Genomic DNA, 27944 nt, shown 5'->3' with positions numbered 1-27944 from the left:
AGTTTAGGTGGGACTCACCCAATCAATTGAAGTCCTGAATTCAACAAAAAGATTGATTAAGAGCAACTCTGCCTTCCTGAGTGATTGAGCTAGAATAGGACATCACTCTTCTCTTGCCCTCAGACTTTATCTTCTGTCACTGGATCTCCTAGTTCTTGAAACATTAGCCCTCTTGAGTCTCCAGCTTGCTGACTCACCTGCAAATCTTGGTACTTGTCAGTCTCCATAATTGCATAAGCCAAATCCATGTATATGTGTATATACAAAATAGGAAAGAACCTTGACTTATGTTGTGGTATGTGCCTAAGCTCTGTTATGTTATATCTTCTCTATATTAAGTAAAATTAGAATAACTTTTATGCTGGGTAGAGAAGAGGCATTAATTATCAATGGTGTGCAGCAAGGAACTCACTGAAACATTTCACCAGATGTAATTTGTTTTGTTCCAACATCTCAGAAGCAGCTTTTGCTTCTTCTGTTTGCTTATATTTTAGAAAATCATACTACAGAAGCAGAATGAGGTGCAGAGAGTGGCTTTGGATTTCCAGGAGCCTGGTTGGCCTTGTAGCTCTGATGAGCTCTGCATGGATGTCCTTGGACAAGTCAGTTCACCTCTTTGAAGAGACGAGTTTGTTTCCTATGTGGATCACTTCTGCCTATGTGCCCCAGGGTGCCATGAGGCTTACATGAGATGAAACCCTGATTATTTTAAATCTCATTCTTTTTAAAATTGCACAAAAAGTTAGCAAGCAAAGGGAACCACTGGCAGCAGGGTCAATGCACTGTGCAAAATAGATACTAATTCTGTATAATCTGATTCTTTTTTTGTTTTTGTTTTTGAGACGGAGTCTCGCTCTGTCGCCCAGGCTGGAGTGCAGTGGCCGGATCTCAGCTCACTGCAAGCTCCGCCGCCCGGGTTCATGCCATTCTCCTGCCTCAGCCTCCCGAGTAGCTGGGACTACAGGCGCCCGCCACCTCACCCGGCTAGTTTTTTGTATTTTTTTTTAGTAGAGACGGGGTTTCACTATATTAGCCAGGATGGTCTCGATCTCCTGACCTCGTGATCCGCCTGTCTCAGCCTCCCAAAGTGCTGGGATTACAGGCTTGAGCCACCGTGCCCAGCCTGATTCTTGTCCAGTCATCTTAAAGGAAGGCTAAAAGTGATTCTTCAGTAATAAAGGGAATTACAATTCCTACACGACTGTAGAAGCTTGGAGAGCAATTCTAGCAGGAAGCAGCAATTATACATTGCAACAAATTAAAAACTTTTTTAAAAAGGCAAAAGGGGGGAAAAGGAAACCAAAAACCACTCAAATCCCTTTAGAAACACTATTTAATAATGCAAACTCTCTTTTCCATAGAATTCCAATCAAGGGGCACTGTGACCATGAGGAAGCAATTAGGAACATCTATGATTTAAGGAAAATGTAAAAAACCAAGGGCAAAGAAAACAACCATGTAACAAGAATCTACTTCTCATATCCCCGCCACCAAACTGCAGGACACAGTACAGGGCTTATACCACTGACGGCTTATATCAGCCAGAGACATGATCTCCGTAAGTCAGCTCTGCCTTGTCTTTTCGCTACAACGCATAGAAAATGATGCTTTAAACAAAGCAAGAGTAAGGCATGAATGGCACCAAGTGAGGACAACCTCCGTGGGTGGCCATTCAGGCCTTCTGTGATTTAATGAGGAGAAAATGCAAGGTCTGGCTTTACTGTCTTGGGCCTTGGTGAGAACGTGCATCCTTACTTATGCAGGATTTGGCCATCCATGGGGCCACAAACATCTACTATAATTTTAATTGTAAACAACGTTCCTTGCAACAGAAAACTATAAATCACTCTTCTATGACTTGGAGCTCTTCCAGCCTCAGACAATGAAGCAGGGTTAATCTGTCCTGCTGACATCATCCCATACCCCTCAGGCCCCTGTTTCTCATTCATAAGCCTTCTTTCTGTTTTCTAAGCACTTTGTACTAACTTATGCTTTGGGTCTTGGCACTAGCTGTCCTGCTGCCTATACGCCTCATCCTTCACATCTTTGAAGACATGAGTCCTATTATTTGGGTCTCAGCTCAATGTCTTCTCCTGGAGAGAGGTCTTTCCCACCACCATTTAACTAAAGTAAATCCAGTTACTCTAAGTATTATTCTATTTTATTTTCTTTCGAGTACTTCTCATTGTCGAAAGTTATCTACACCATTAATATACCCACATATTTGTCTGCTTGGCTTATCTGCCCCCTTCCTCTATTCCCCATCTAGATAACAAGGTTCAATCATTTTGTCTTATTTATCACTGGGTTCCCAACTCCTAGCACAGTTCCTAGTGTAGAGTAGGCACTTAATAATATCAGTAGAATGAATAAATAGAATGCTAAGTTGCTTGGGGTTTGTGAGTCTTTGGAAAGACTGCGTTTGTCAAGAAATATTTATTTTCTGGGCGCGGTGGCTTATGCCTGTAATCCCAACCCTTTGGGAGGCCGAGGCGGGAGGATCACAAGGTCAGGAGATTGAGACGATCCTGGCTAACATGGTGAAACTCTATCTCTACTAAAAAATACAAAAACTTAGCCAGGCATGGTGGCACACACCTGTAAAACAGCTACTTGGGAGGTTGAGGCAGGAGAATCACTTGAACCTGGGAGGCGGAGGTTGCAGTGAACCAAGATCGTGCCACTGCACTCCAGCCTGGGAGACAGAGCAAGACTCCGTCTCAAAAAAAAAAAAAAAAAGTAGTTATTTTATTCATTCCTTCTTTCAACATTTGTTGAGCGCCAAGTGTATTCCAGGAGCTGGAGAAAGAGCAGTGAATTAGATCTGATTTCTGCCCACAAGGAATTCAGAGTAAAGATGGAGAGAAAGAGAAGGAAGCAGCATTGTGGCGTGATGTGAGATGAGGAACACATCACGGTACGAAGGCACAGCCAGCGCTTGACATAGTAATGATTCCTAGCCTGCAGTTGGGAATAGTATGGAATTCAGTGGTCCTCACAGTTAAGTAAGTGGGTAAATCATTTCCTAGACTGCCCTAACAAGTCACCACACACTGGTGGCTTGAAAGTAACAGAAATTCACTCTCTCGCAGTTCTGGAGTCTAGAAAACTGGAAGAAAAAGCATCAGCAGCCTTGGTTCCTTCTGAGAATTTTGAGGAAGAATCTGTCCCATGTGTTTCTCATGGATTTTGGTGGCAACCCTTGGCACCCCTTGGCTTGTAGATGCGACACTCCCACCTCTACCTCCATCTTTACATGGTGTCTGTGTGTCTGTCTCTGCTTCTTATTTTAAGGACACCAGTCATTGAATTAGGGGCCACCCTTATCTTAACCTATTAATCTGCAAGGATCCTATTTTCAAATCAGGTCACATTCTGAGATTCCAGGCAGACATGAATTATAGGTGAGGGGGGCAGGTGACACCTTTCAATCCAGTACAGTTGGCTACACCTTACATTTATTCTGAAAAAGATACTTTGATGAGCATCAGTGGTCTGATGGATTTAGTATGACTCTCCACTGAGCATTTGGGTGCATCAGAGTATGAGGAGTGACCCACATAATGGGTCCCCATGATCTACTCCATCTACTGGGAAGAGGAGCAAAGTAGGCCAGTGGCTGGTTGGTGACCCTCCTCACTGTTGGTGCCTTCTGTCCTCCAGACTCCCTCAGCTGAGGGCTCATATTCATTTGCTCTGACTTTATTTTCTAACTGAAAGTGTGATCTGTGTCCCACCAAAGCATATGCCCAGTTAAGTGCTCCTCCTTGGAGTTACTCTGTGAAGACTCATTCTCAAGTACAACAGAGCAGCCAAAGAAACTGCCACGCATGACAACTCCCTTCACTTCTGTGTGGCCCTTAAGATCCCAGCCCCACATCCTTTGCTGCCCACTCTTATGGCCCAGCCTGGCTTCTGATCTGTGGCATCCCTATTCTATTTCATTCTTCTGAGGCTTCCTTCCAAATCACAGTTGGGCCACAGTATTAGCTCCTCTTAGTAATGGGAATCAAAGTCCCTGAAGTCCAAATAGAGGACCAGAGCCATGGAAAGAGTCAATTAATCTATTTAATAGAGAGGGGCTTAGCTACCTCTAGGCAACCCTAAACCCCAGAGATGCCCAGAAGGATTCAAAAAATGGGGTTCAGTGGAAAGATAACAAACATGAGAATCCAACAGCCAAGAGTCCAAGTCTAAGCTCTAACCTTTATTAGACATCTCACTGCAGATAAATTGCTTAACCTTCCAAGCGGCTATTGCCTCGCTGATATCAATTCTTACCATTTACAGTTAATGTACTCATTAAATTTTAAAAAGTAATAAATCATTTAGCTCAATTTGACACACATGGAATGTGTGTTCATGAAATGTTTTTTAAGTTGTACAAAAAAAAAAAAAATTGAAATACCCAACACAGAGCTAATAAACTTGTGAAATGGAGAGAAAATACTGGATTGGTGTCTGGAGAGAAATGCAATCATTTCCACTGATACACAAATACAGCTTCTCCGTGGCTTGCATTCTTCAAGTAACCTTAGTGTCACCTCCTCTGGTGGCCTTACAGAGCCACCTTTATCTAAAAGGAATCATCTTGGCCAGGTGGTGGCTTACACCTGTAATCCCAGCACTCTGGGAGGCTGAGGCGGGCGGATCACTTGAGGTCAGGAGTTCAAGACCAGTCAGGCCAACATGGTGAAACCCAATCGGTACCAAAAATACAAAAATTAGCCAGGTCTGGTGGCGGGTGCCTATAATCTCAGCTGCTGGGGAGGCTAAGGCAAGAGAATTGCTTGAACCTGGGAAGCAGAGGTTGCAGTGAACTGAGATCAGACCACTGCACTCCAGCCTGGGTGACAGAAAGAGACTCCTTCTCAAAAAAATAATAAAATAAAAAATAAATAAAAGAAATCATCTCTCTTCTGTGTAGTCTCAGTCCATTTTCCTCATACCACTCATTACTAGTAATAGTTTTCTTGGTTTCATTCACTTGTGTGCTATTGTTTGTCACCTGCTTTAGATTTTGAGCTGCATGAGGGTTTTTACTAAACTCTATTCCCAGCGGGTGTGGCGGGGCAGTCTACTCGATGAAAGTTGTTAAATGAGTGAACAAGTAAGTAAATAAATCCAGTAAGAGCAAATAGAGATGTTGCCGTATTTTCACATTTTAGCAGTTTCAGAAAAACAAATACAGAAAAGAAAGAAGAGTTTGCATTTTGGAGAAGAAAATGAAAAAAGTCAAAAATAATTTCAAATAGTGTTTCTACTTGCAATTATCATAGCAAGTTAAGAATGGCGAGACCTTGCATGTCATCTTCGTTGGGCACCCAGCTGATGCCTGGAACACTTGGACAGCAGCACTGCATTCAGTCAACTGAGCTGACCACGGAGAAGGGGAAAACTAACTTGCCCTATTCACCCATTTCCTTTGACTACTCAGCATTAGGGCTGGTTTACCACTTGAGAGCCCTAAAGATTAGTCTCTTTTAAAAAATGACCTTCAAAGATATGAGGACACAGCCATGTCTCCTATGACCCTTCATTTTCTCTGGGTTACTCACCCCGAGTCTTCCCATTCCTTCCCAGGAGACAGAGTTGTATGTTCCAGGTCTTCTCATCGGCCAAGGTGGCGGGTGAGGCTAACAGCAGAGTCACTTAACTTACCACCCAGTCTCATTCTGATGTGAATGCCAAATATGAGGGAAAAAGATCTGCAGACAGACCCAGGCCATGCATGCTTCGAAAGCGCATTTAGTTTCCCATAAAGCCATAGAAGGTTTTAGATGACATTTTGCTTCAAAAAAGACAGATTCTTAAATGAGAGCAATTTCAAGGAGATCAGACATCCTGTGGTGCACTTAGTGGGGGAAAGCAAATTGCATAACCATTGCTCATCTGAGCAGTGGTGAGTCATCCTGCCAGTGGTGGTGGCACAAGTTCAAATCCCAGGCTCCCAAAGTGAAGTTCTGCGGAGGCTTCCCTCCAACTCAGTGCCCTCCCACAGCTATATGGCCAGGCTAAGTCATTCATTCCCCCGTGTTTCCCAGAACAAAAGAACACAGGAGAGAAATAAAGTGAGGTTTGTGAAAATAATGCATTTTTCTCAAAACTGTCCTCTTCTAAGTTATAGGGAGACAATGAGATAGGAATGAAAGAACATTGGCCTGGGAGTCAGATTTTCTTGGTCTAATATTAAAACTGGAAGGGTCCTTAAACCAGAGCTAGTTCAGATCTTTAACTTTACATCCAAGGATATTGAAAGTTAGGTTAACTTTGTTATATATTTATCTGTGTGATCTTGAGCAAGTTGCCAAGCTTTTCTAGCCTCAGTTCCCAATCTGTAAAATGGAGATGGTGATAACATTATCTACTCTTAAATAGTTGTGATGATTAAACCATATGGGATAATGCATGTCATGTGCCTGAGAGGGAGAAAACACTTCAGAATGGCGAGCTAATATTATTTTTCTATCAACAGATGGTAATTGGGCTTCTACTGTGTATCAAACTCTGCTCCAAATAATGAGGATACAACAAGAAATGAACGCTGGCCTTGTCTTCTTGAAGGCTGAGGGAAAGAAAGACATAAAAACACAAACTCACAAACACGCTCTTGATGATGGCTGTGATAAGCGGAGAGATGGTGGCAGTGGTAGTGGGGAGGTAAGGTGAGGACAAGGTAGCGTTGGCAGGGAGCCTCTGCAGGTGTTGACTAGTAGAAATGAACCAGACTGGGAATTGTGCAGAAAGTTTTATATAGAGAGGAGTTTCGTAGACATGATACAGCTTATGAGGAAGCAGCATATTTGTCTTGCATGCGTACGTGTGTGTGTGTGTGTGTGTGTGTATGTGTAGTGTGAGGAATGGTTTGATAGTCCTCAGACGGAACAGTTGATTGTTCTTGGAGACATTCCCAAGACAAGCCTGAGAGCTAACACGCAAATGTTGGATCTTAAAGCATTCATGCACGGAGAAGGCCTCTTTGCCATCAGTTTTCAGATCAAATATGTGTGTCCAGTAAGGACTACTGATGGAGAATATAAAGTTGAGGTATGCTAAGAGCTGGCAGCCAGGTAGTGTCATAGAAGTAGAAACACAGGGCTCTGGGAGCAGAGACGTGAACTGTCCTGGGGTGGAGAAGGATGGGGGAGGAAGGCAGGGCAGGGACAAGATTGAAAAGGAAAGCTACACCAGCAATAAATCCCAGTCAGGCATTGGTAAGCTTCCAATAGCAAGAAAAGAAAATGATTGCTAATATTTGTTTAAGAGTGCTATGAACCAAGACTATCAGAGTTACTGATCATGCTCTGTGTCACAATGCCTGCTGTAAGCACTCGGCACATATGATCTCATTTGATCTTCACAATAAACCCATGCAGATGTGATTGCTGTCCCCATTTTACAGATGGGGAAACCGAGGCCAGAAGAGAGAAGGAATTTACACAGCTATTAAGTCAGTGGAGATTACTCGGTCTCATCATAGGAGGGACCTAGAACTCTAAGTTGATCATGACACATGCCTGCTTAAAGCCTTTCTATGAGATCCTATTGCTTGTAGGAAGAGAACCCACATCTTGTTTGGCTTTGCCAAGTCCTGCATGGGAGTTCAAGCCCTGGAGCTTCCCCAGGTTCATCTGCAGCCTCCCACCGCCAGCTTCCAATGCTTGGATGAGTGTCTTCCTTTCAGTCCCTTAAATGCATCACAGTTCTTTAATCTCAGGGCTCTTGTACTTGCTGTGTCCTCATGTCGGCTGACCGAATCCTCTCATGCCTCGGCTCTCAGTTGAAATGTCGCAGTAACAGGAAACCATTTCTCACCTCCCAGACCACGTGGGTGCCCATCGTCTCTCCCCAACACCGCATCCTCCTCCCTCACATCATACCAGGAGTAAGTTGATCATCATCGAGAGGATATTTGATATCAGTTGCCTGTGGGAGGGACCTAGGCTGTTCCTCTACTACCAGTGCCTGCACAGAACCCTTCTAAATCCCTGTCTGGCTCCCTCACTCCCATTCTTCAGGATTTTATTCTAAATAAGTGGTGCTCAGACTGGGACAATTTTGTCCCCTTGACCCAAGCACATCTGGCAATGTCTGGAGACATTTTTGGTTCTCACAACTGAAGGGGGTGCTATTGGCCTCCAGTGGGCAGAGGGCAGAGATGCTGCTGAACACCCTAGAAGGCACAGGACACCCCGCAGTGAAGACCTGGGTAGCTCTAAATGTTTGTGATGCTGAGGTTGAGAAGCCCCACCCTAAAGAGACATTCCCTGCAAGGCCTTCCACAGTTATCCCATCTACATTTTATTTCTCCTTCCCCACTCCCGTATTTCATATCCCCATTTTCTGCTTTATTGCTTTTCTCCTGTACACTTAATGCTGTCTAATAAATGACATTTCAAGGCGGCCAGGCGCGGTGGCTCAAGCCTGTAATCCCAGCACTTTGGGAGGCCGAGACGGGCGGATCGCGAGGTCAGGAGATCGATACCATCCTGGCTAACACGGTGAAACCCCGTCTCTACTAAAAAATACAAAAAACTAGCCGGGCGAGGTGGCGGGCGCCTGTAGTCCCAGCTACCCGGGAGGCTGAGGCAGGAGAATGGCATAAACCCGGGAGGCGGAGCTTGCAGTGAGCTGAGATCCGGCCACTGCACTCCAGCCTGGGCGACAGAGCGAGACTCTGTCTCAAAAAAAAAAAAAAAAAAAAATGACATTTCATTCATCTTTTTCATTATTTGTCATCCACTAGTATACAAGGTCTACAAGGACATGGATTTGTGTCTTTTTTTGTTCACTGCATCATCACTAAATCCTAGAACAGTGTCTTGCACAAAGTAGGTGCTCAGTACATATTTCTGAATGTACGAATGAATTCTGAGTCCTAGGTAACTACCCCTATTCCATCAAAGAGGCCCCTTGGGGTTGAAAACCATCTGCCATTCCTGGGGAGACTCTCCTTGCACTTTGGAAGAGATGGAATTTAGAAATTTCTTCTTTTATATCCTTTGGTTGTGATGTTGTCTCCACTTTAGCCCCCGCTAAGATCCCCCAAAAATGTTTTCTCTGAAGGCAAGAGTGGGGAAAGTGGGCAGGTTCTCTCAGTAAACAACAAATTCCTAAAGAAGTGAGTGTTCTGGTAGGATGTCTTTGGAAGGACCCTTAGAATTGTCCTTATATTTGACAGATGGGGAAACCAAGGTCCAAGCACACCCTCTAAGGACATTGTGAACACTGATGGTTTTTTGATTTGGACTTACTTAAGGTCACCCATCAAAGAAGTATCAGGATCAGAATTAGAACCCAGTTTCCTGACTCCCAGGGAGATGGAAGGGGGAAAGCGAAAAGTTCTGCTGATCTAAATATGGATGCTGGCAGGCAAGCCACAATTTTCTCAAGCTCTCTTTTCTCTTGCAAGTTGTGATCTCTAGTTGACAAGGAAGCAAATTGAATAGCTAAATGGAGAGCTTTCTGAGATGCTGAGATGCAAATTAGCCTGAACAATGTGCAACTGTGGATTTGAGGTTGGTGTGCAAAATAGAGGCTTCGCTTCAGTCAGGCTGCTTGAAAAACTCACTCTCATAGGTCCTTGCTCTTTTGCAGCCAGACACTATGCCAGGCACGAGGGGAACGGGAAAAATTAAACACTGATCCTGCCCTTGAGGAGTTTGCAGTCTCAATTCTTGTGACGGAGGCAGACAGTGGAGGGCATGCTGTTTTTAATCCATCAAAGAGGCACTGATACTGTGAGTGTCCGTGCTGTGTCAACTGTGTGTCAGGACCCGGCTAATTGGTTCATACATTTCCTGAGAATAGGGAAACCCATCTTAAATGTCACTGACAACCATAATAATAATGACAGATAATAATTATTGATGCTTACTGCATTCCAGGCACTGTTCTAAGTATTTTAATGTATCCGTTAATTTAATTCTCATAATAACACTGTGAGGTAGCTACCCTTATTGTTACCATTTTTCACAGTGAAGGCAAATGAGACTGAGTCACTTTTCTGAAACAAAGAGCAAAGAGTAATATCATTGATGTCTAGACCCAGGTCCTTTGGCAGCAAGGTGTGTAGGCTGTATTTGTAAGATGCATTATGGATATATATTATTTAATATCCACAGCAACTCTGGCTTTGGGACCTTCTCTGCCACTTAATAACAGTGTCCTTTGTTGGGTATTTACTCTGTTCCAGTCACTGCTCCGTGTATTATATAGCTTAATCTTCACACTTAAGAGTGAGATGCGATGCTGTCCATTTTATAAATAATGAAACAGAGGGACAGAGAGCCTCGGTAATTTGTCTGAGATCACACAGGTAATAAGACCCAGAATTCTGGACATTTTATGTAAAGGAAATCATCCAATATATGGCCTTTTGTGTCTGACTTCTCTCATTGCCATCATGTTTTGAGGTACATGTTATACGTAGCATGCATCTGAATTTTCTTTCTGTTATTACTTCTAGTGTGCCGTTGTCTGAAGACACAACATTTTGTTTATCTGTTCATTAGTCGATAGACATTTGGAGTGTTTCCATTTCTTGGCTATAATGAACATTGAGGTTATGAGCATTTATGCACACATACATATAGCCTTTTATTACTAGATATTTTCCCACAGTCCCCTTTCTCTCGCATACACACACACACACACACACAAACACACAGAGCAGTTCAAAGGCCAGATTATATGACTTTGATCACTGACTCCAAACTGTACCAGCTGCGTGACTTTGAGAAAATGAAGTAACCTTTCTGGGCTTTGGTTTTCGTCATCTGTAAAATAAGGATAATAATTCACCTCTCTGATAATGTAATTCAAAAGCTTGACTTAGATAATGCACATTGTTTGGCTTGTAATTACACAATCAATAAGTGCCAGGTAAGCAACGGGAATACAGAAAACAACCCAAAGAAGATGGTGTCTCCACCCATGGAGTGCACAGTCTAATTGCTGGGACATAAAAGTATGAGAACTGGACATAATGTAAAATAAAGTAAAAGCATAGTATTAGAGGAGTAGTCACCATGAGGTTCCCATTAATTTTTTTAAAAAACGCGTATCTCAGTCTAGAAAATAAAGACTTTTCTGCAGGTTGGAAGGTGTGAGAGGCCTCAGGATCAAGGCAAGACAGGGTGAAAGCTTTGAGAAATGAACAAGGGGTGGTTGAGAAAGTGTGGGAGAATGCGTGGAATGAGGGCTTTGCATCTGACTACTTTTTTTTTTTTTTTTTTTTTGAGACGGAGTCTCACTCTGTCGCCAAGCTGGAGTGCGATGGCATGATCTTGGCTCACTGTAGCCTCCGACTCCCTGAGTAGTTCAAGCAATTCTCCTGCCTCAGCCCCCCTGAGTAGCTGGGATTATAGGCATGTGCCACTATGCCCAGCTAATTTTTTTTTTTTTTTTTTTGTATTTTTAATAGAGACGGCTTTTCACCATGTTGGCCAGGATGGTCCTGAACTCCTGACCTCATGTTTCACCCGCCTTGGCCTCCCAAAGTGCTGGGGTTACAGGCATGAGCCACCGTGCCTGGACTGACTAGTTACTCTTGAGGTTGACATGGGAGAATCCCTTGCGTCCAGGAGTTCGAGGCTGCAGGGAGCTGTGACCACACCACTGCACTCTAGCCTGGGTGACGGAGTAAGACCCTGTCTCTCTAAAAAGAGAAAGGAATATAAAAAAGAAATATTGCAGCTGTAGAAATAGAGGGGAGGACGGGTTGTAACAGGAACTGAGCTGTGCAGCAGGAGGTGCAACAGGTCAGTGAAGGAAGCTTCGTCTGTATTTACAGTCACTCCCCATCACTCACATTACTGTCTGAGCTGCACCTCCTGTGAGATCACCGGTGGCGTTAGATTCTCATAGGAGCACAAACCCTATTGTGAACTGCGCACACAAGGGATCTAGGTTGCACACTCCTCATGAGAATCTAATGCCTGATGATCCATCACTGTCTCCCATCATATGCCGATGGGACTGTCTAATTGCAGGAAAACAAGCTTAGGGCTCCCACTGATTCTATATTATGGTGAGTTGTATAATTATTTAATTACATATTAGAGTGTAATCATAATAGAAATAAAGTGCACAGTGAATGTAATGCTCTTGAATCATCCTGAAACCGTCCCCCAGAGTGAAAAACCTGTCTTCCATGAAACTAGTCCCTGGTGCCAAAAAGGTTGGGGACTGCTGGCTTACAGCATTTTCCCCTCTTCAGATGCCATAAAGACAGATATCCTCCTACCTTTTCTTCTAGTAGTTCAAAAATTTTGGTTTTCTTTATTTACATGCTTAATTCCTCTGGAACTTATGTTTGGTTATGCGAGCTGTAACCTAATTTATTTATTATTTGCAGGTGAAAAGCCAATTGTCTCTATACTCCTCATCAAATAATTCTTCTCAACCTCACTACCAGGCAATTCCATATCTACCAGTTACTCATTTTCCACACAGGCTTCTGTCTGTGTCTTGGTTCTCCATTCCGTCCCACTGCTCTGTTTGTCTATTTTCTTCACTTTATATTATCATGTAAGAATGTGCTTGTGTTATTTTAAACCGTATGTGAACATTATATTTTAAGGATTCCTGTTTTCTTTCTGGTGGACATATCATAGTTTCTTGAATCATTTCTCTATTGTAGGGCAAACACATTGTTCCTAGTTTTTTGTGTGTGTTTTTTTCTATTATGAGTGCTCCTGTGGTGAATAATTTTTTGTATAAAGCATTTACATATTTTTGGATTATGTCCTTTGGATGGATTCCCAGAAATAGAATTACTGAGTCGAAGGGCATGAATATTTCTTAATGCTTTTAATTCACAGCATATATTTATTTAAAACATTAAAGTGAATAAAGATTCTGGAAAGTTTCTGGTACTCTGTGATGTGGTTGTAATCAGCTGGGCTGTGCCAACTCGGAACCTTGGTATGGCTGCCCTGTGGGAGTTCAAGAGGGAGATTAACATGTCTCCTTGATAGATTTGTCTTTTGTTTTTGGTAGTTTGTCTAACACACTTTTTATATTCATTTATTCAGGCAGTCATTTTTAAGCACCTATTATATGCCAGGCTTCAGAGGAAAGCAGGCAATAGGATCTTGTATTCCCAATGAACACAATTTCTAGTATGTAAGAAGACAAACAAACAAAATTGAATGATCAAGGAAAAACATAGGCTGATGTGACAGCAAGTAGACTTCTGTAGATTGGATGACCAAAAGATGACAAGGATGCTGAGATTTGAATGAAGAGAAAGAGAAAGCCACACCAAAGAGAGGAAAGGCATCCATTAGTGGTGGACATAGCTGGTTCAAAGGACCCTGTGGTGGAGTGGAGTGCAGCCCTGGGCCCAAAGGAAGGTCCCCAAAGTAAGAACCTAGATCTGTGGGCTGTGCTGAGAGTACAGTGAACCAACAGCAAAGAAGAAGACAAAGTCCCAGCCACATAGGAGAGTGAGCTCCCTACACAGCAAAGATGAGCCATAGAAAAGTTTTAGTTGGGAGACACACAATCTAACAGGCATTGCTGAAAGATCCTCCAGGCTTCTTTGCAGAGCACAGGTTACAGGGGAACAGGATTTGGGGCTGAGAGATGAGTTAGGAAAAAGTCACTGTTGTCCAGGCTGAAGTTACTGGAGGCGCAGAGAAGGGGTGGCAGTGGAAGGAAAGAAACATGGGTGGATTTCCATTCATGTGTCAGTGGTAAATTCATGGGATTTGCTGACAGATTGGAGGGGTGGAGTTAGGGTAAGACAGGAATCAAGAATATGTTCTCAAATGCTGGCCTAAGTGACTGAGAAACTGGAATTACATTATGGAGATGGAAGAGAATGAGAAGATTGGCTCGTGCGGGATGAAGTTGGGGGAGGTGTCTGGCTTTGGCCATGTTAAGCCTGAGATGCCTCTTTGGTTAAGAAGTGGAGAGGTGAGTGAGGCAGTTAGGGTCACAATTCTGAAGTCCCAGGGAGAAGTTTGGAGCTGTAATATCTACTTGGGTGTCATTGACATATTAGAGAGAATTCAAGTACACTGGTAAACAGATTTGTAAACAGAGAATAGAAATGATTGACCATCACCAAGAAAAACTTTATTTTTTTTCTAGGTTTCAAGAATATTCTGGGTTTTTTATATTTATCTTTGTGAACAAAAAAAAAATTTTTTTTCATTTTTTCCAAGTAGGAAGAGAGAAAGTCTTGAGTTTTCTTATCTAGTGGCTTCCTATGGCCTTGGTCCTGGCACAGTCCTCCAATGTTTAGGGTTGACTTGAAGAATTATTCTTGTCATTTGATCTGCTATCCAGATGCAACAGGGTGGGTCACAAAAACAAGATTTTGAATCTTGCAAGCTTTTCCAGAAACATTCCCCTGTCTGCTGTGTTTATGTTGGAATGGAAAATTTGTGCCTGATTTTACAGTGAGCTTTTCTCAAGATATATGAGTTGCTACCTCATCACATTATCCTGCATCTCGGGACCTCTCACAGCTCGATGGTGTGATGTAATGCAATGTGTGGTGCTCATTACTACAAAGGCTGTCATGAACAAAACCTGTGCTTCTAGAGTAATGCCTTTCCACGTCATTTTCAAAGTGGCCTTGCATAGCATTCCCAGTATATTATTTTTGATTGTGAGAGTGCACGTCTCTGTGTTTGAGTATAAAAAAAGACCATTCCTCTTTCCTACTAGAATAGTATAGATTAGAGATTGGAATAGGCAGCGAGTAAAGCTTTGTGGATGGAAATAAAAATTGATGAGTCGGAGAGGACGCAAATTCCAATGTTGCCACTTCTTTGATTTGTAACCTTGGGTACATTTCTTAACCACTTGAGGCCTCAGTTTCCCCACTGACATTGGGATAATAAAATTACCAACTTGATAGAGAGCCCGTGAGGACTAGAAAATACTACATTTTGAAACTGCATTTTCGCTGATTCAGTCATCAAAGAATCAAAGCCCCTGTTTCACAAACATGTAAATAGATCAGAGAGTGGCAGTGTTCAATCATCATAAAATTACAAGTACTGGCTTTCTTCTGGGTTTTGAGAATATGCTGGGTTTTAGTTAAATAAATATTTATTTGTTGAATTAAGTCATTTAAATAATTAAATAATGGAGCAATTATTTGTTGACTTCCTGCCATGTGTTAGGTACTGTGCACGTAAAACACACGCGACATGGGTACAGATATTGTCCTCAAAAAGCTGACAGGAATCCCAACTTCAAAAAAAAAAAAATTATTTCATCACCCTTGTTGTAAGTCCGGCAGCAAAAAAGCTCAATTGTTAGCACATGCACACTGAGGCATTTTAGTCATTGCTTTTAGTTATTTAGACTACTCGGAATTAATTGCTGATTTTGTGTATCAAAGCTGGAGATTCAAATACATGAATTTCTCAGGTCTTTGGGGGGAAAACCACTGGTGTAGCTTCTACTGAAGAGCTTTGCCTACTGGATACCAAGTCTTGTCTTTCTGCACATTTTAATATGCCACTTTCTCAAGGCAGCATCCATGTGCACTAGACGGGGAACCATAGTGAGCACCTTCTAAAAGGGAGGCCTTGATTTTTGAGTGAAATGCTGAGATGCTGTCTCAAAACACACAATGTGCTATGTTGGTAACATGCCGTTTTATAATTCATCAGTTAAAATCATAAGTAATGCTTACTGTTAAATAAAATGCAATTTAGCTGAGAATGAACAAATCATAGTTGAGAATTACAGAAGAAAAATTCAGTTTCTAGAACATGAGTTGTTTAAGAAAAAAAAAGATCGCATAGGGCTGGGTGCGGTGGTTCACACCTGTAATCCCAGCACTTTGGGAGGCCAGGGCAGGTGGATCACCTGAGGTCAGGAGTTCGAGACCAGCCTAGTCAACATGGTGAAACCCCGTCTCTACTAAAAATACACGTGGTGGTGGGCACCTGTAATCCCAGCTACTCGGGAGGCTGAGGCAGGAGAATCGCTTGAACTTAGGAGGCAGAGGTTGCAGTGAGCCAAGACTGTGCCACTGCACTCCAGCCTGGGCAACAAGAGGGAAGTTCCATCTCAAAAAAAAAAAAAAAAAAAAAAAGAAAATCCCATAAAGGTAAGTAAAAACGGGAGATTTAAAATCCCTCTCTGCATCCTTTTCATGCCTGTGCAGTTACCAGCTGGTAAGGGCAAATGGTCTTACCTTATTACTTTTATTTGTGTGTCTTCAAGCCGGATTCCACAGGTGTGATGGAAATCCTTGCTTTGGGCTGCCTGTTCCAGAGAGAGACCCAAACGTTCGGTGCACTTGGCGTTGACTGGATGTTGAAACAACTAACAAGACAGATATTTTAGGGAATATTGTTTTGAATAAAGGAACATCATAATGGAACGGGCACGAGTCTAAACTTGCTAGCCAGAGTCCTTGGGGTTGAACTCTTTCTTGGCAACTTGATAGCTGTGTAATGTTAAGCAATATCTAACTCCTCAGTGCCTCAGTTTTCTCATCTATAAGATGGGGTTAATAATGCTACTTATACTGTAGGGTATGGTGAGGTTTTATGGAGTTCATAGTGCACAATGAGTTCAGAATGGTAGCTGGCATATGATAAGTGCCATGTAACTGTTGACTATTATTATTAAGTAAGGCTGATTCAAAATAAACATGGTTTGAGATAGACACTTGGTTTTGGAGAAAGGGTGGCTTGTGATGAAGGAATCAAAAACACAGTTACAGTCTTGGAATATAAATGGACTGAGCTTCCTTCAGTGTGAGAGGGACTCTGGGTAATGGAAAGGCAGAGGGCATGGGATTTGGGGTATTTTTTTTTTTTTGTCTTCTTTCTCAATATCTGGATGTGGCAGAAAAAGAAATGTAGGGACAGCAAGTGTAGCAAGTGTGTTTCTGCCTCGGTCATTTCAGGCAAATTTCTTCTTTCTTCAGTATCTTCTGAGAAAGGTTAGCTGATGCATGTAAAACAGGAGTGACTAAAATAGTAAGATACAAATTAATAGTGTTATTTAGGTGTGTGTGTACAAGAGAGTAGGGTTATAAGATGAGACATTCTCATTTTTTTCTAGAACCACAAGATACTGAAGAAAGTTCGTGCCCTCCCATCTCCCAGCTTTCAGACCCCTTCAGAACGCTCTCCACTTTGACCTGTTTAAGTTTATTTTAATAAAAAAAAAAAAAACTACACACATTTTCAGGAATAGATGCTTTAAGTATGGTTCATTCTTTGGAGGGGGTGTATGTGTACCACGTGACAAGTGGTTGCCATGGTAATTTCTCATTATTGTTGAATTGAAAAATAATTACTCTGGCAAAAATCCCACGTAACCTGTCAGTGCTTAAGTTAAAGATGCTGAGGGGCAGCCCTGGCACTGGGATCCTGTTTTTGGTGAAGAGGGATAGGGTTGGGAACAGGAGAGAACAAAATAGGACTGTATATGAATGGAATCATGCATGTATATAAATATAAAAAATGGGCTAGGAAGATCCATGTGGTTTTCATGAGACAGTTGTGTATGGGGATCTGGGGGAGGAGAGAGAAAAACAGAGTAGGTTATGGTGGCAGAACATTTATTTTTATTTGTAACATTTAATTACTTTAGAAAAGGAAAATGTAATAATATTGCAATAATTGTTAATTCTGGGTAATGGGCCCATGAGTCTTCATCATATCCTCTTTTGTTCTCTATTTTTAAAATTAATAAAGTAAAATTTGGTTTGTTTAATGACAGCCAGTCAAGTGCATTCATGTACTACAAGCAACCTTAACCAACATTTCACTGAGACGTATAATACTCCAAAGGTGGCTCAAAAGCATAGCAGTGTAGGTGTGAGATAATATTTTAAATTTCTTCCTCCACGTGAACTTCTGACATGCGTGTCTGGGGCATTCTGTTGTTGTGAGATGAGATAACAGTGATGTGACATACAGAAGACTTCTCTCAAATGCTGTCTTGGCCCCTAGCTACTGAGGTTAGATTTTAAGACTCCTATAATTTTAGAGAAAGAATCTCACTCACTGTGTGGGTAGGGCCTTATCATCTGTTTAGTGCATTTTTTTATATTCCATTATTGGGTACTAATTTATAGGAGAATCCTGCTGAGGATGGATACATAATGCCCATTCTCTATCCTTAAGTAACGTAGTCTACTGGAGCTGTCAGAAGTTTAGGAAAATGTGTATTACAAGGTGATGATTCCATGATAATTTCATATACACCCTATTGGGAGTATAGTTGTCAAGATTTCCTAGTGCAGAAGACAGTGAAAGAGGGGTCCACAAACTGCATCATTGCAGGTCAAAAAAATGACATATGCAAAGGCAGGGAGACACAAAAAGTTGACAAGGAGCCCTTGACCCTGACAGGTGAACTGCTGGAGGTCCCTTGGCTCCCATACATTGCTAGGAGGCCAACTCCAGGGCTCCTGCATACGCTGGCTCCTTTCTGGTGTGGTAAGAATGTTTTTTCTCTGGATAGACTGTCTTTTAGCTTACACACCAAATGTTGTATCTCTTATATCTGCCAGTCCCAGATGTACGTGCCACCCAGTACACCTGGGATCAAGATGTCAGACTTGTGGTTGTGTTTTAAAAGCATGTTCTATACCCTTTACTTGGAAGTCGCAAAAGGTTGATCTTTATTTTTTGGGCAAAGATGAGACTGGTCAGTTTCAATGCACCTCCTGGTTAATCTCCAAATTAGTTTGACTTATGATGATTATGTGTGTGGAGTGAGAATGATCAGCTGCACCCTGCTTTGCCTCTAAACTTTAGCGGAAACCAGATTTAGTGAGCTGCTCTATGGGATCCTTCATCAAAACAGCCTTGATAATTTAACTCACGCAGTCTCGTACTGGCTGTCTTGCTGAACATGGCCACATTGCCAGGTCCAAAAGGAGAATGGGCCATTTTTTGGTTCTTGCATTTCTCCAATGATGTTGGCTCTAAGCTTCCGGTCAGCAGGTGGAACTGCTAGCCTGTACATAAAATTGCACAATTTTAACTAGTACCTTTTCTTTCAAATGACCATGGTCTCCTTCTCTTCCTCACATGTGGCCAAGCAGAGTGCTGGTGTCCTCTGTGTTGCAGCATCCATACCATTCTAGATGACTGACAATTAAAACTTGGAAAATGGAGGGAATGATTTTTTGGGGGGGTGGGGAGTGACTGTTCACAACTCATGAGGTAGCTGTGTTACCAAGAACTGAGCTTCTACCAGTAGAGTTGTTACATCTTCAGCCAGAGACTTCCATTTGACTCAGCAGAGGTCTTAGCTGTATTTCAGCCACTCCCTAAACCCCTAATCTCTTTATTATGCGCATTACCCCTACAAAAGTACCTAACTGATCTCAGGAACTATAGCAGAAAACAGAATGGAAGCAAGAAGTGTTCCAAAAGGAGATTTATTATTAGGAACACCATGTGAAGGTGGGAAAAAGGGTATGAACTCTGAAAGGTTGGAGGAGGAAATTTCCTCCAGTCAGTGCTGACCTCTTCCTCTAACTCTTGTAAACCATTTTTGGTCTTCAACCTAAAGTGGGAAATAACTTTTTAAGTAGAATTATTTACAAAAAAGCATGTATTGGAGTTAGGCAGACTTGTTACGTGAACTTTAGCTTCATCACTTTCTTGCTTTCTGACCTTTATTGAGTGGCTTGCCTTTTTTGAATTTTAGATTCTCTATGAATATCTGAAGGGTTAAATGAGATAACGATGAATGATAATAGTTGACACATAATGAACAACTACTATATTCTGGGCAGTTTCTCTTAAGTCCTCACAGCCCACTGAGATTATTATTCTCACTTACCCAACAAGCAAACAGACGCAAAGAAATTAGGTGAGTTGACTGAGGTCATCCAGCTATTAAGAGCCAACACAAGAATGGCCTATCCCCAACACTTAGTAATTTTTGTCTTAAATCTCTACTCCTTTTATTCCTTTCCTAAATAAATATTTGTTCTGTCATAACTAAAGACTAATTCAAAAGCTGTGTGTGTGTATGTGTGTGTATGTGTGTGCGTGTGTGCATGTGTTTGCATGTGGGGAGAGATTGAAAATTACAGTTTAAATACACAGAACATCATTTTTATGCCAGTTTAAAATTATTGACCAACAGACAAAGTAGGGTCCACAATCAAGATCTCTGGACAACTTTATAGAGTGATTTTCCTGAGCTGAGTTTGTGATGCCACAATAAGAAATTTCATCTATCCATCTATCTATTAATGTGTTCTATCAGCCAAACCAAAATATTATTTTATCTACCTATTATATGCCTGGCCCTGTGAATTTAAATGTTACATTTTTATATCGAGGATGTTCTTTCAAGATTTGTGACCGAAACAATTATTTTGTGTGTATGTGTGGTTACCTAATGTGCCCATTCTCCCAGCAAACCTCTTCTGAAATTTCCTGAGAAGTTGCCTTATCCCATGTTCCACTGAAACTAGTTTGAATCGTATGACATTTCTCATTCTTGGATCATTATGTCTCTTTCAACTTCTGCCAAAACTCACGTACCTATCTAGGCCCTTTGGAACCTGTAACACTGCCCATAGACATTCCTCAAACCTCATTGTAACTTGAGTACTTTCTTTTCTCCCAGTGACCTCAGGTCAGCCAGCATTTCTCTTGACTTTTGCCTTTCACTGGTTCATTTTCCAGCAGAAGTGTCAGAGACCAAGAGTTAGATTATCAGAAAATAGAGGGTGATATGTTTTGGCTGTGTCCCCACCCAAATCTCATCTTGAGTTATAGCCCGTATAATCCCCATGTGTCATGGGAGAGACAAGGTGGAGATCACTGAATCACAGGCGTGGTTTCCCTTATCTTGTTCTCATGATAGTGCGTTAGCTCTCATGAGATCTGATGGTTTTATAAGGGGCTTCCCCCTTCACTGGGCACTTATTCTTCTCTTCCCCTTCTACCATGATTGTAAATTTCCTGAGGCCTCCCCAGCCATGCTGAACTGTGAGTCCATTAAGCCTCTTTCCTTTACAAATTACCCAGTCTTGGGTATATCTTCATAGCAGTGTGAGAATGAATTAATACAGAGGGGATCCAGTCATTGGGCCTCTGAATAATGAGCAAAGCAAAGGAGAAGTAATACATTTTCATTCAGATTTTTAACTGTGTTGTGGACAGATGCTGTTGCCAGGGAAATGGGTTGCTAATGGTTGAAGTGATCGAGAAAAGTGCTGATTTATAAACAGACTATTTTTAAAAGTTCATTTTTTTTTTTTTTTTTTTGAGACCAAGTCTCACTCTGTCACCCAGGTGGGAGTGCAGCGGGGTGATCTCGGCTCACTGCTACCTCTGCCTCCCAGCTTCAAGTTATTCTCTTGCCTGAGTCTCCCGCGTAACTGGGATTACAGGTGCCCACCACCATGCCCGGCCAGCCAATTTTTGTATTTTTAGCAGCGATAATGGTTTCACCATGTTGGTCAGGCTGGTCTCGAACTCCTGACCCTCAGGTGATCCACCTGCCTAGACCTCCCAAAGTGCTGGGATTACAGGCGCGAGCCACCACGTCTGGCCATAAAGGTCATTTTCAATGCAGTTCTTTATAAAGTGGAATGCCTCCTGCCCTAGATATAATATTAAAGATGGTAGACAGAGGCAGAAGGGCATTCTCTTGATCTTCACTGTCTTTGGAGTGCTGTCCTGCAGATTTTATCTCTTGAACATTTTATTGATCTTCACTCCCTTTGGGGAGCACTTTATACATACTTATTTATTTAATCCTCAGATCTGTGCTGCCAGATAGTTACTATTGTTGTTGTTATTGTTGCTTCTAAATAAGTAGACAGGCTGGGGAAGATAGAATAAGTTGCTAAGTTCAATAGCTGGGAAGAGGCAGTGTTGCCTGCAGGACTGAATTCCGCCATGATGTATTACCAACTGCTTTACTGTGAAGCGCCAGGCAGTCTCCTGAGCGTGAGTCCTGGCTACAGGTCTGCGCAACAAGGCAAGGAGCTCAAAGAAGAAACCAACCTGAGACTAAATATTCCCTTTTGACTCTGTCTCCCCTCTTGCTGAACTCTAACCCCTGCCTCTCAAAGACTGTCAGGGAAATGTAGCAGATTGCTGTACAGAGCAGAGGATGGGTAGGTCGGCGGTGTCCAGTGGTCTGAGTTTAAATTCCATCTCTGACATTTATTCGCGGAGTGAACTGGAGCAGGTGACATTTACTGCCTAAGCTTTGGTTTCTGCAGTTGCAAAGTAGAGTTGCAAAGCAACTTCATTCATTCACTGAGCTGCTTTTATGAGTAATATCCTGGGCTAGACACTGTTCTGGGGGTTGGGAGATAAAGTAGCAAGCAAAACAAAGCCCCTGTGTACAAGAAGCTTATATTTGTATTGAAGAGAAAAAAACCACACACACAGAAGAAATGGATTCGTAGTGTGGATTAAGTAGGAAAATACACATAAAGTCGTTAGACTAGTGCTTGGCATGTGGTAAACACTCAATAAGTGTTAACTGTGACTCTTTTTCCATCTGTGTAGTGATTTAAAGTCAAATAAACAAATGTATCCAGTCTTCTGAATAGGGTTTCTTTCCCTGGCAGATTCCTCCACTTCCAGGCCCATTGAGTTTCCTAAAAGCTCCGCAAGCTTCCGGAGCGTTGAGGATGTGTGCCATGGTCTCAGATGTGGAGCGAAGCTGCCTGTTTAGTTGCTCATGTGATTGTCTTCTGCTAGTGGGTTTAAGCCCTTTGAGGGTAGGGACCAGTCTCTTATTCAGCTGTGCATTCTGAAGGCCTACACATAGTTAAGTGCCTGATACATATTTGTTTCTGAAAGGAGACAAAGCAGACCAGTTTGTACGTGGATCCATGCATTGCTGTTTGGTGGTTTCCTATCTACCCTGTTTTACTGAGGAAAGGTTTGGCTTTTGCTATGGTGATTGGAAGGAAGCCAAAGAGAGACACAAAAATTCATTTGTCTGAGCTTCTTCTTTTCTGAAGGAGAGGACGGCATCAATCTTCCATGGCTCCTTAATTATTCTTGCTGGGACTGAGGGTTCATTCCTGAGGCCTGCCAGTGACAACAACTTAATGTTGTCATAAGCAGAACAACTTAATGGGAAGAAGAGAGGCTTGTGGTATCTCTGCCAGGACCCGGCAGTGGGACTATTACATGGGGAGTGGCAATTCCCTTTCTGTCTCCCCTTCCGTCTGACAGGCAGCTGGGATGCATCTTGTCTTCAACTTACAATTCTCTAGAAATAACATGGTGCTTAAGAATTTGGGGATAAATCAAGTCCTATACCGAGAATTAGGCTGGGATGTGATTCCTCCTGTAAAGATGACACTGTGTATAACCTTCTTAATTCACTGTGAGAGGGGGCCGTCTTCTCCCCTTGGAGATTAACAACGATTCTAACTGCCTTAAACTGGGCCACTTCCAAAGTGTTTTCTGCATGAGCAGGAGAAACATTCAACCCAAGACAAACAAACAGAATTCATATGGATGGCCTGCATTCTGCTGAACTGCTCTATTTTTAATACTCTTTTTAACAACAAGCTAGTGGTTGCCTATCCCCTTAAAACAATCAAGAACAGTCCATATATATGTGACAATCTCTTGTGCGTGAACTTCTCTATCAATCTATCCATCCATGTATCCGTACCTCTATCTTTTATAGGGATATTTGCAAACAGTAGAGCTGGGAACATCTCTTTTCATTATATTATGTTTGAAAATCATGTTTAACCTGGTTGTAATATTGTGGTTTCTATTTATAAAAATGAACTCTTAAAACAACAGAGAGAGAGAGAAAAAAAAAGTCGCGTGTATTTTACATTAAATGCAAAACCCTTTTGTCAAAAACATCACATTGTGTTTTATGGTACATTTATTAAATCTCCCCAAATATGTACTGGAGAATTAATTTTTATTCAGTAGGTTTGAGCTCACTTATTGAATTGAAACTTGGTTCCCAATTGAGGCAATTAATCTGAAGAGTGACCACCCATCACCCACCTATCCTTTCCTAGAACACCCACACATACACATGAAGTAGCGAGCAAGCAGCAACTGAATTTTTCTTTCTCTTCCGTTTTCTTTTCCTCTTTGAGATATTTTCTACTTTCCCCTGTGAAATAAATGATCTGTCTCTTTGCAGGATAGCGACAACCTCTGGTGGGACGCCTTTGCCACTGAATTTTTTGAAGATGATGCCACATTAACCCTTTCATTTTGTTTGGAAGATGGACCAAAGCGATACAGTAAGAAAGAAGTTTGTTTTTCTAATATTTCCTCTTTTTGCGCCTGTAAGAAAACCACAGGGGTCTTCAGAGAATAGCACAGAGCTGACAGCCTGACAATAATACCTCCACTCCTGACAATGTTCTTGCTTCCTATCAAGTCATTGTCACTGGGTGGCAGCCCGAGTTGGCTCTGAGAGATTTCCTTCGAGGCTTAGAACGTCTGGGTATTTGCCTGTTTAGAGAGCAAGGCAAATATGAACCAAGTCACCCAGTGACGAGTGGGAGCGGAATGATGGAAAATTTCCATGCATCTCTTCTCTGCCACCCTCTTTTATCCTTGACGGTTCACACTTGACATTCAATGTTCTGCTTCTGAAAGTTCTTAAAAAAAAAATTCCCACTGTCACTGTATCAGCCACATCCTTCTAATTCCCTCTTATCAATTATCTCAGGTATTTATTTGACAAGTGCTATCTTTTTTGGGGGTGCGGGGAGGCCACAGTTGCTTTGAACATACAGTTTGGAATTAGTGTTGACAGAATTATAGTTCCTTGTCTTTCAGGCTAGTGATAACTCTGTAAAGATCCTCAAATTACAGCCTGTGGCACCTTGGGTAACAGCTGATCTGTCCTGATTAGGTTCAGCCAACTTGTCAGAGATCAGATTTGCTACTTGTGCTATCAGACCAGGAGGCATAGATGCATCAGCACAGAAGCAATTAATGTCCAGTTAGATCAGAGAGAGATGCGTTTTCAGAAATCAGTGTTGCACGTAGGAAAGAATCCATCAGAGGAAAAACATCCCCACTGTCACAAACACTGAAATGATGAGGGAACCAGCCGTGGTATGATGAACCAGTCATGGTATGAATGAGTCAATCCAGAACGTTTGAAAAATTGACAGGTAATAGGGTTCTTGATACATGTGATTGAAAGCTCTGATTGTTGCTAATCTATTTCAAAGCCACTATGGAACAACAATTAAAACAAAACTCAGGGAAGCTTTAGGCAACTTGGTGCCATTTGCATACTATTAACAGCTATACTAGTAGCATCAGTTGCATAATTAACTGATTAATTATGCTAATATATGCACGTGGTGATTTTGCAATAGTGTTAAATAGGGGAGGAGCAGCCTGGAGTGGACTTTCTGCCCAACTGAAACTGGTTGCCAGGTGCATCTCTTTATATTTGTGTCTCATAGACTTTTAAGGATGTGGGACATTTCTAATCAATATTTTGGGTGAGAGGAGGGGCAGGCAGTATATCAGAAAATGGGCTGTTTAGAGGACCTTTATATTCACCAAAGTGACTCCTGGTGCAAGCACTGATAAGCCTACTTCAAGGTCCTGCTGAGTTAACTTGCTCTCCGGTGTGTGGGTGCCCCCAAGCAGCCTCATGACCTAAAGAGGTGTTTCAGAAGTCCCTGGGAGATAAGTGAACTCAGCAGTCCAACAATTACTCCCTCCTCAAAAAGCTGCCTGATCAATGGCCTATAATTTCTAACCAAGCAGTCATCCATCCTCTGAGCCACCTTGTTTTTTTCTGAGGCATAAGCTCAGATAACTTCAAGTTATCATTATTTTATGTTCTTGTGCGTTGTTGGTTCGGAAATCCATCAGGGACCGCTCAGGGAACTAGAATTACAGTTTTAAAATATGTCCTAATACAACAGATCCTGGCTCTTCCCTCTGTCCATCCCACCCCGGCATCATTTGGGAGTGAATCACGATCATCGCCAGTTTAAGATCTTATCTCCATGTACAGGAGTAAATGCCTGACTACCAGCCATTGTTGCCCAGGTTTCTTTGTTTCTCCGAGCCAAAATATTTCCCGAGTGGAGAAGAGAAACAAAGATGATTGACGGTCTTGAGCCGAGTCTCATCAGCTGCCTTGCTGACAGCCTGGTGATGTGCACACACTGCTGATGTGCGGGCTGGTGACAGCTGATTGACAGCCCAAGACTGGGAGACAAGAAAGATGAAGCTTGCTTAGAACGCCTGATGCGCACTGTTTATGCAGCGCTCTGAGCTCAGGCGCTGCCACCTTAACCCGTTCGAGGTCCAGGCATGCTGTGCCAGGCTGGGCAGATGCCTGGCTGTCCTGGGGCTGGAAGCTGCAGCTCTTCCTTCATGCTTCCAGGGAAGCTGAAAGCTTTGTTTTTCTGATGAGGAAAATAAGATTTGGCTGTTGCATTTGTATTTGTTAAAAAAAAAAAAAATCCGCAATTACACACATATGAAATAATAAGAGATATTCTAGCTGAGGTGTTTTTTTAGCCTTTACTAGAAAAAACTTTTTCTTCTTCCTCCCCATCGCTGGTGTTTAGGGGGTCCTTTGGGGTCTATGATACTTTATCTCTAAGTTGCCACAAATCCTATAATAGGCATCTTCTTATTTATTTATTGTATGTCATCCCTTATTAGAATGTTATTTCCATGTGGATGAGGGCTCTGTTTTGTTACTTGCTGAATTCTCAGATTAATACAGGAACTCACACATAATAGGTAGCTCAATAAATATTTGTTGAATGAAGGAATAAATGAGTACACAAATGCATAGACATTTGTAGAAAAGTTTATATCATCAAATAAAATGCTGGCAAAGCAATCCTTTACTGAGGTCTTTGGACTTTTTTGAATAGAAAGAAATTGACCCACAGTGGTCCTCTGGCATGCTCAAACAGACTCTGGGTTATGATCTGATATATATATATATATATATATTTTTTTTTTTTTTTTTTTTTTTTTGAGATACAGTCGCACTCTGTCACCCAGGCTGGAGTGCACTGGTGTGATCTTGGCTCACTGCAACCTCTGCCTATGGGTTCAAGTGATCCTCCTGCCTCAGCCTCCCTCTCGAGTAGCAGGGATTGCAGGTGCCTGCCACCACACCCAGCTAATTTTTGCATTTGTAGTAGAGACGGGGTTTCACCATGTTGACCAGGCTGGTCTCTAACTCCTGGCCTCAAGTGATCCACCAGCCCAGCCTTGGCCTCCCAAAGTGCAGCCACTGCATCTGGCTGTTCTGATAGATTTTAATAGGAAAAAAAGTCCTGGCAGTATAATAATTCAAGAGATAATGATGTTCTGAGTGATATATTGTTCCTTGCATTCAGAAAGCAGAAAACTCCTCTGTATTGACCCTCTTCCTCCACGTGCCTCATCTCCTAAGCCCTTCACTCCCCTGATGGGGGAGTGTCCGCCCAGGCGAGATATGGTTGGGCAGGTGGAAGCCACTGATGTTTTCTTAGGGGATAGGTGGTAATTGGTGGGGAGAGCTTCAGGATGGGCCAGGTTATTAGACTATGTGAGAAATTGGCCCATGCCTCCCTAAGGCCACTTGCCTGTCCCCGCCCTGGACAGCACCATGAAGGTGCTACTCTGGCAGCTGGAGAAGTGGGCAGTTCCATGGAGGAAGTTCTAACCTTTGGATAAGGTGGACTCTAGAAAAGAAGAGAATCAGAGGTAGACAGTTCCCTGGCAGCCGCTCAGTAGAATAAAGAACATTAGGGCTAAAAGGATCCTTTCTAAAAATGGAAACTTGGGCCAGAGAGGTTAGGTGGGTGCCCCACAGGTGAGGCTGAGCCTCAGGTTTCCTGACTCTAAAGTCAGCTTGCTCACTCACTCTGTCTGTCTCTCTGTCTCTCTCTCTCTCTCTCTCTCTCACACACACACACACACACACACACCCTCTTCCTATATTGTGCCATAGCTAAGGGAAAATAAATGATTTTATCAACACACACATTT

At 42.3% G+C, this 27944-nt stretch overlaps 1 protein-coding gene across 17 annotated transcripts in view; it reads left to right on the top strand.

Annotated features, from left to right (window-relative positions):
- The window catches only part of LDB2 (LIM domain binding 2), a 412267-nt gene that overhangs the window by 121406 nt on the left and 262917 nt on the right, over positions 1-27944 (top strand). For all 17 annotated transcript variants that reach the window (XM_033213827.1, XM_033213835.1, XM_033213836.1 and 14 more), the window contains one exon: positions 24109-24211. In XM_033213827.1, coding sequence (XP_033069718.1) covers positions 24109-24211 — 103 coding nt within the window. The remainder of the gene's footprint in view (positions 1-24108; positions 24212-27944) is intronic.

The sequence above is a fragment of the Trachypithecus francoisi genome, unplaced genomic scaffold, assembly GCF_009764315.1.
Source record: "Trachypithecus francoisi isolate TF-2019V2 unplaced genomic scaffold, Tfra_2.0 Lachesis_group1, whole genome shotgun sequence".
NCBI lineage: Eukaryota > Metazoa > Chordata > Mammalia > Primates > Cercopithecidae > Trachypithecus > Trachypithecus francoisi.
This window is presented reverse-complemented; position numbering and strand designations above follow the sequence as displayed.